General features: G+C 40.0%; 1 protein-coding gene across 1 annotated transcript; it reads right to left on the reverse strand.

The window, feature by feature from the left end:
* Positions 1 to 548: 548 nt before the first annotated feature.
* On the reverse strand, positions 549 to 8177 carry PNRC1 (proline rich nuclear receptor coactivator 1). Its single transcript, XM_037843834.1, has 2 exons — positions 7489 to 8177; positions 549 to 5321 (listed from the first exon to the last, which is right to left on the reverse strand). Exons 1-2 carry the CDS (start codon positions 8026 to 8028, stop codon positions 4878 to 4880), a joined length of 984 nt encoding a protein of 327 aa, XP_037699762.1. The 5' UTR covers positions 8029 to 8177; the 3' UTR covers positions 549 to 4877.
* Positions 8178 to 9455: the final 1278 nt, after the last annotated feature.

The following is a 9455-nucleotide window of genomic DNA, read 5'->3' on the forward strand; positions in this document are numbered from 1 at the left end:
TCACTTTAATTATTATTCTTGTTATTTTTGTGTGTGTGGTAATGAAGGTGTCAGGGATTGATTTAGGTGATGAATGTACAACTATGTAATGGTACTGTGAACAATCGAATGTACGATTTGTTTTGTATGACTGCGTGGTATGTGAATATATCTCAATAAAACGAAGATAAAATAAAAAAGAGAGAAACTAGGAAATATCTTGATGTAAATGAAAATGAAAATGCACCATATCAAAACCTACAGGATGCAGCAAAGGCAGTGTTGAAGGAAATTTATAGCTCTAAATTCTTACATTCAAAAAGAAAAAGACTTTAAATCAGAGATCTAACCTCAAAACTGGAAGAACTAGAAAAAGAAGAGCAAACACCCAAAGAGAGCAGAAAAAAGGAAATAAAGATTAGAGGGTAGATAAATGAAATAGAAAAACAAAACAAAACAAAACCTAACAATTGAATCAACAAAACCAAAAATTGGCTCTTTGAAAAGATCAATGCAATTGACAAACATTTAGCTAGACTGATAAAGAAAAAAAGACACAAATACTCGAATACTGTAGAGTCAATAAGACTACTATAAAAATGTCATTAATTGTAATAAAAGTACCATATCAATGCAAAGTTTTTATAATAGGGTGGTATATGGGAACCCTGTATTCTACGCATGATTTTTTTGTTGACCCACAAATCTCTAATAAAAAGAAAATGTTAATGCTTCATATCCAAATTACCTTCCTCTATAATTTTGACCCCCCTCAAGTTCCCTAGTTGCTAGTTTTATCCCCTTAATTGCCCAAGTTAAAAACCTTTCCTCACCCTCCATTCAGATGCCCAAGGCTTATCCATTCCACCTCCAATACATTCCCCAAATGCATCCATGCCTTTATATTCTGACAATGTCCTTTAGGCTCTTCTCTCTCTTCTACTGAAGTATCTTCCTTAAAGTGATCTTCATGTCTCAAGTTTCCCCTTTCTCAAGCTGCTCTCCGTATTTCCACCGGTTTTCTTTTTTAAAGTTATCTCATCCTCCTGCTCATGAACCTTTGGTGACTCTGCCATACTTTTATAATGAAGTTGAAAGTCCTCAGCATGACAGTCAAACCTCTTCATGTTCTAATCCCAATACACGTTTCAATACACTGACTCTTCCTTCTTCCTTGCACTGTTATCTTGATATTGCACATCTTTTCACACCACTCTTTACTCAGACTTTTACTACCAAGTTATTTTCCTCCTCTTTGCTGATCAAATGCTACTCATTTTTTAAGGCCCACCATAATGCTGCTTCTCACGTGCCGGATTCCCAACGGGACAATCCCTATTCACCAAAAAAAGTCACTGCCTTCTGTAAAATTCGACTTTTTGATTTGTTATTGTGGGGGAGGGGAATGAAGCTGTTTCTTAGATACCTATGTCTTATTTTTTCCTCACCCCACCTACATACACTCTTAATATCCTTGTGTCTCCTGAACACACCTTACAATTAAGCCTCCATGTATTAAATTGCAGACATGCTGCTCAAAAATTACACAAAAGAACTGAGAAACATCAAGCGAAGCGGGGAGAGGCAGTTGCAGTTTTACCGCCCAAAAGGCAGAGACTCTATTCTGTTAGGATTTTATAAACATATGTAAAATGTTATTTAAAATGTTATTAAATCTAATGTTAGATATGTGAAAGATGTCAGACCTGATTGGTTATCATTCCCACTCAAAAATTTGTCTGCCCTTTTAACTGCCTTTGCCCTTTTTAATCTCAAATATATGTATTTCTTGGTAGTCTCTTGGCTAATTAAGGATATATATTTCTTGAATATATATATTTGGCTAATATTTATACAGAATATGTATTTGGCTAATTAAGAATATATATTTAAGAATATATATAAGAATATATATATATTTAATATATATTTAAAAAATATATTTCTTGGTAGACCACTTAATAATGGTCCTCTATCCCAGCACTGTTTCTGAAATAACCAGGAATCGGGCAAGGGCAGGTGGCTGTGAACTAGGATAACCCTTCCCCTTGCCCCAGATATTTAAATGCTTTAATACGTGTGGGCAGGAGAGATGGGGACATTAATGTTTAGGCAATCCACCATGACCACAGCACCCCACAATTCTAATTCTTGCTCTGTGCCAGCTGTGCCCTCATTCTCAGGTCCATTCCAGGGTCTGGTGCTGTGAGGCCTGGATTTTGTCCCTTCTCAACATTACCAGTTAAGTAATGTTTTTCAACAAAGAAAGCAGGTAAGGACAAAAGAAAGTACTGTTTTTTTGTTTTTATATAGTTTGAAATCACCTATTAGGCCAAAAAATACACACACACGCACACACACCTATTAGGCAAGAAATAAACACACACACACACACACACACACACATTTTCCTCTAGCGTAGCATGAATGGATCCAAGTCCTCCATTAGTACAGCATACTTGCTTTTCAAACTAGCTTTATGTTAAAGTATCGGAAGGCAAGGATTGATTATATACTAGTTTGCTCAAAAACCTAAATGCTGGTCTGGTTAAAAAAATTTAAGATAACTTACTGAATACATCCCAGTCTTTTCATTTATAAACCTTAAATCTGTATTTTAACTGATGAACCACCTGAAAACTTAAGTAATGGTTCCTTGTCAACCTTTTAATATAACTTGGTCTTTTAGCAACTCTTTCTATGGTGTCAGGAAATCAATTGTGGGTTGAATAAACTCATTACCAAACTACAGATTTATCTAATACTAACAAGTTGACACTTGAGCTATAGTGAAGTGCCACTGCATATGATAATTTTTTCCACTCACATTCTACACTTACAAAACATTTATCCCTTTGTAATTACATCCCCCCTTTAGCAAGCCACTGACTTGAGGCCTGAAGCCGGTGACTGCAAACGTTTGGTTTATATACCCACAAAACCAAACAAATATAATTTGCAAACACTAGGAGAAATGTATTTTCAAAGGACTCCAATAGGAGAAAAATAAAGGTGGCTGAATAATAGGGCCACTGGATAGTATGATTTTCCTATAACACCAAAGCTATTGAATTCAGTGAATATAGCAAGTCTAATTCAATCAATTCTCAATTCACCCTTCATACTAAAGATAGTATTATTACTTTGTAATAATCTTTCTTCTTATGCCATTCCTTTAAAAACATTAACCATTCTATTTAACTCTTAGAAAGTCTAACTTTTACGAAGTCAGAAGTGCACCTAAAATTATTTCCATTATTGGTTTAAGAAGCACTTTACTTAAATGTGCTTTTAAAAAAAACCAGATGTATACAATTTATGTAAAGTATAGCTAAGTACATAAGAACAAAGCATATTTTATGCCAGTGCCATATAGTTTATGGGCTGCTTATGCAAGAGTTACTTCTATTACTATTTCACAGATTTTGAGTTACATAACACAAGTTATCATATCCTCCTGGCAGTGCTTGTTAATTGAGTAATTTTAAGTAAAACTGTGCCCACAACACTCACTTTTAAGTAACAGCCAGAAAATTTAGTGTCTTTCCTCCGCTCCTGCTGTGAACCAAATGGTATAAGAAAGTATAGCCTCTTGATTTTTTCTTAGGAGGATGTTAATATCTTTCTCACCTATTTATTCCACCTTAAGAGAATCAGGTATATACCCTCTTTAACACCTTTTCACATGTCTAAAATTGTCCGATTATTTAGAAAAACTTTGAGATAAAATGTAGCTTTGTATAACTAAAAATTGTATAGGGAGCTGTATTCTAGAATTTCAGAGTTGGAATAGGCCTTCCACTTTGACAAGAACAAAGTCTGACTTTTAAATTGAAAAGATATAAGGTGTTATATTCTTAAAGAAAGCTTCAATATAAAAAATTTCCATCTATTTTAACATCAGTTATACTTGCTTTAAGTACTACCATTCAATATAAAGTGTCATTTTCTTTCACTGAAAAAGGTACAGTATGTTGTCAAATGGTACCTTCATAAAAACAGTGCATATAATAAACCAATTAACTCTATTTTTGTCCACAATCATTTCCATTTATGAGATGCGTTATTACTGCCCTTGGAGGTAGTAGTGATAAATTACTAGTCCTTCTAAATTAGGAAGGATAGACAATTAATACCAAGTCAAAGATATTCAGCAAGTAAAATGGGAAGTTAAATTCAATCACACAAAGCCATCTCCTAGTCACACAAACAGTCACACACAAAAAATAGTCAAGACTAGTTTAAAAGGGGGGGGCCAAATTATTATTATTTTAAAATTTGATTACAACCGATTTTGTTGGCATTAAAATTTGTAGGAATTTTAAATTTGAATAATGGATGTAAATCAAAAACCAGAAATTAAGTTTGGTAAATATGGGAACAGGAGTTTTCCAGTAATTAGATTAGAAGGCAAAAATCAATTTAGAGAAACATAGACAAACCCCATGTTTATAATGATTGTGCCACAGATTTAAATTTCAGTAGTGCTGTTCACATTTATAGCTTCACCTTGAGATCAGACAGCTGTTTCTTGAAAAAAAATCTCTCGGTACCTTGTGCAAATAAACGATATTTCATGTGCTTTAGACACACTTAAAATTTCTCCATTTTATATATACAAAACACCTACCATTTGGGCAGGACAAAATACATACTTTCATAACAAAACTATAATGTACCTCTCATGTATGAACAATATACACATAATACATGGTATACAGTATTTACAAAATATAAAATATAATACAAGCTGTTGGGATGTAACTTTTTTTAACTCATTTTTGTCTTGCACTTGTGTGTTGCAACAAGGCAAATTTCCATTTATGTTCCAATTTTCTTTTACAGCATCCAGAGATTTTGGAAAAACTATGTTTTACATACATACTGAAATATGAAATCTAAGTTTGAACTTTCAAGAGAGTTTTCAAGTGTACTGCCATCATCTCCCTATTTTGGTTGGAATTTTCAACAGTGCTGCCCATCCAATGACTAGGAGGCTTTGGAAGAACACTAGGAGAAGGAGGATCACTAAACTTTGCCCCAGCATAATTTTCCTTTTGGTTCATTTCAGCTGGAAATGCTGATTTCTTCAAATGTGTATTTTTAATGTTCTCAGTATTTTTAAAAGGCTTTTTTTCTTGCTTCTGAATTATATCAGATGAAACAGAATCATGCCAAAAATTACTTTCATTTCTTTTTGCGGAGGTGATCTTGGTTAGTGGTAAGTTGTATTTGCTTTTCTGTCTGTTTATCTTTGGTTGTTCACATAAGTGTATACCGTGAACAAGCTGGCTGTGAGGAATGGCAATTTTCTCCGATTTTCCCATCTTTGATTTAAAAACCTACAAAGACAAGGACATAAAAGTGAATAGAATCTCAAGATAAAATTCAGTCAGAAACCTCATACCATTTTATGTATTTTCTTTAAAAAAGTTCTCTAAAGCTTTAGTTCATTGTCTTGATTAAATATGTATTTGCTTGCTGCATATATCATTGGATATCCAAATATGTACACCTATCATTTTTCACTTGGCACCAGTATACAAAAGCCAGTTCTAAAATGTCAAATAAAAAACTCAAAGCAACCCCAAGTCCATCTTTATCTGTAACTGTACAGAAAACTAATAAACTACCTTCCAAATATGCCACCAACCCCTTTCTGACAAGTCAGTGTTTTTCAAATAGTACCCTGTCAAGGGAAATTTTCAAATGCTTTCATTTTGGTTCAGTCTAACTATGAAAAATAAAGTTAATAAATATACTGTTTATACCTTTTAGGAAAGTATTTTTAAAATTATTTCAGAGTAAACAAAAATTTGATAAGTAGGGGGTAGATTTTAAGTGATTGTTTTGATAATGATTACCAAGTACACACAGAAAAACTTTTTCCCCCGCTTCTGAAAATGCTCAAGTGAAAATTTAAATACTAAAACACAACACTTTTTATCACCTTTATCAGTTATACATACTCATACAAATACATAACCAGAAAAAAATGTTTCCTGCCTGTCCCTAGTTCCTGGTTTAACAACTGCTTCCAGAACTTGCTGCACTAATTCTACTCATGGTCTTTATCTGTGGTGGCCCTTATGGGACAGCAAACTAGAAAATAATCTTATCACATTACCGTCTTTAACACTTATAATGAGGTAGGGAAGCAGGACATAAAAAATAGAAAGCTGGGGTACAAGGTAACATATACCGGCAACTGCCAAAGAGAACCCCTAGTTTTAGTACCCATTCCAGAAAAGAAAGGCATCGCATTTATTAGTCAGCAAGCAAGCAGCAGACAACACTTTGACCTATCAAGAGGTTTTCAGAAAAGCCATGCAATTTCAGAATTTGAGAGGAATCTGAGAAAATAAGGTACCATGACGGGCTAATTTTTCCCAAGGGCTTAGCTAGCTAAACTGCCAATCTCAAACTCAGCCCAACATTCCTACAACAAATGGCAGTAACTTATTTTCATTTCTTATTATTAAAGTTACCCTTTGAAATTAAAAGTTTTATTTTGAAGACTAGTTCAAATTAATTTCCAGTCATTTTAAAGACTTAATCCCGTCTGAAATTTAATCCAATTCATACCTAGTCCAATAGCATTGCAACTGCGCGGCAAAACGTCAACTCAATTGGATAACTTTTCAAAGTTTTCGAAAACTTTTCCCTGGATATAGGTAATAAACCAACCGACCATTAAGATAAAAGTCTGGTACAGTACGCAGTGGGACTTGTTAAATAACAATAAACTCAGTTTATTTGATAAAGACTAGCACACAAAATGTATATAAGCAAGAATATAAACGAGCTGCTCTACTGCGCCGGTCCTCCCAACTTTGAGACTTGGAAAAAAAAAAAAAAAAAGGCACCTTTAAGCAGGTCAGCAATGAAGCAAAGCCCCAGGTTGGACTGAGCGCCCCACACGGGGTTCCTCCCATCTGTGCAAAAAGGAAGCCTAACCCAATCCAATAGCCTCCGGCCCACTCCAAATCCCACACCACGGCGACACTAGACAGTCTACGCGCTACACCAACCACGCACGGAGCTAGCAACGGTCGGAAAGCCAAAAGCGAGTTCCCAGCCTTGGCCCTACCACCCTCACGCCCCGCCTCGCCTCCTTCATGAGCGCTCGCGCGCTCCGCACGTAGCACGCGCTGACGTCAGCCCTCCCGCGGGCCCCTTCCCTCCCCCCACCAACCGCGCGCCCCGAACGCAGAAACCCCCTGGAACGTCGCCAGCCTTCTAAATCTGGGCTGTTGCTGGGCCGCAACCACTCTTCTCATTGGCTAGTTCCCGGAAGCCAATCAGCAGCGCCAGCGCATGCCTCCCCCTCCCTCGGGCCCGAACCGAGCGGGCGTCACGGAAACTTCCCTTCCGAGTAAACAGCCGCCCCTCACGCCGCCCCCACCCTCCCGGCCCCCCCAACCCAGGGCCCCAAATCTGAGACCCCGACTGTGGCTGTGCGAAGGCCAGAACTCCCCAGCGGTCCTCATGCACCCTCGCGGGCCTTACCTCTTTTCTGAACGAGGGTTGGCTGAGCGCTGCGGGCGGCAGCGGGCCAGGGACGGGGCTCACTCCTTCAGTTTCGGTTGTGGTGGCAGGACCCAGGGCCAGGGTGGCGGCCTGGCCCGGGACCTCCTGCGCGCCGCTGCGGCCCGTCGCGAGGCTCCGCCCGCCCTCCAAACTCGGCCGGTGCTGCTGGTACTGGTGGAAGCGGCTGGGCAGCTGCCCCGCCGGGCTGGTCCGCACCTTCTTCTTTCGCCGCTTTTTTGGCGCTGCCCGAGGGACGGCCCCCGCCGTGGCGAGGCTGCAGTTGGGCAAAGGTGCTGGAGCGCGCGGCTGAGGCGTCAAACAGGGACCATCTCCCCCTAGGAAGTGAGGGAGGAAGAGGGTCGGGGGCAGTGCCCGGGGATCCGGAATCCGAGTTAAAGGCGGCGGGGCCGTGCCAACCATCGGGATAGCCCCGAAGTAACTGCGAGCGGAAAAACCCGGCGGTGCAAGGCGGCCGCCGAGGACGAGCGGCTCCCGCTGCGGGACGGAGACGACGGTCATAACGCTAGGAGGCAAGTGGCTCAGCAGGAAGGAGAGAGCGAGGAAGTGAAGCCTGCGATCACAGGGTGGCGGCGGCGGCGGCGGCTGCTGCTAAAAAGAGCCGGAGAGAAGCATGGACCATGGCTCGGGCGGTGGCGGCGCAGCAACAAATAGCCCCGGCCCGGGCTCAGAGTGTTGTTATCGGAGGCTCCGCCCTGCTCCCGCCCACCTCCGGCACAGGGCCCAGTCAGGGTGAGGCATGTCAGGCCACGCCCTAGGCTCCGCCTCCACCGGTTCGGCGACACACTACACAAACAACCAGGTTGCTGCAGCCAGGCACAAAGAGCGCGCAATGCGCAGGCGCTGCGAACGGGTTCTTTTGGGAAGAGTCGGTCCCTCGAACAATGAAGTTCGGTTTCAGCCCCACCTACCTTTCCCCCTCCCCCATCTCTCGCCTCCTCGTCTCGCCCCGCTTGTCTCCGTCGGACTGGTCGGTTTGGGCTGAATTTGGTGATGTGGGGGCAGGAGGAGAAAGAAACGTAGAGACCACTGATACCGGACCTTGGGGAAGTATCCCTTTTATTTCAAGTACAACAAAATAGCCGTCTTAACATATTTTTACGATTTCAAAGTACTCTGTATTTCTTCTCCGGCAATCTTGCGTTAAATAGTCTACATTTAAATTACATTTGGTGAAGTGTGGTTTTTGTTTATTTCATTCATTTGGGTCAGCAAAGCTGCTTATTAGGTCTGGTAATCAGATTAAGAATTAAGGGAGTGATTTACCGATTGGAATTGGCCCCTTAATATATGAAAAGTTCTCCATAGATTCGTAAATGGGCATTGGAATTTCTGTTGCCTTCATATTTGAACGACTGAGACTTTGGGATCATAACACTGTGCCTGATACTGAGGTGGCAGCAAATCAACTAGCCTGCGTCTCGAAGGAAGAAAATGAAGCCGCTTTGCAAAGCATCGTATATTTTGTTAACCGTGTTGATAGAAATTTCACCCTCGTCATCTACCAGCAGTGCGCTTGTACACAGAATTGTGACCACATTTATCAAGCACCTATATGCCAGGCAGGGTTCCTTACATCAATTTGCTCATTTGAACCTCACAATAACCCTAATACGAGCTATATTTTATCTCATTTTACAAGAGGAGAGGAAACAGCTTAGAGAAGTTAAAGAAATTGTCGAAGATCATACAGTAAGTTAACACCAGAATTTGAACTCCAGTACAGGTCAGGCAAGATCTAACTTTTAACATTAACATATATGACCTGCAGCACTGGATTGTAGGTTTTTAGAAGACCATAATAATCTTAGGCTCCTCTGAATCTACTAATTGGCAAGCAATTAGTGTTTAATAAATATTTTGTGATTGATGCAAAGCTGGACACGGGGAACACGGAGAGAGGTGAGAATTTCCAGAATAGTGCTTCC

Source organism: Choloepus didactylus, chromosome 7 (assembly GCF_015220235.1).
Source record: "Choloepus didactylus isolate mChoDid1 chromosome 7, mChoDid1.pri, whole genome shotgun sequence".
Classification (NCBI taxonomy): Eukaryota; Metazoa; Chordata; class Mammalia; order Pilosa; family Megalonychidae; genus Choloepus; species Choloepus didactylus.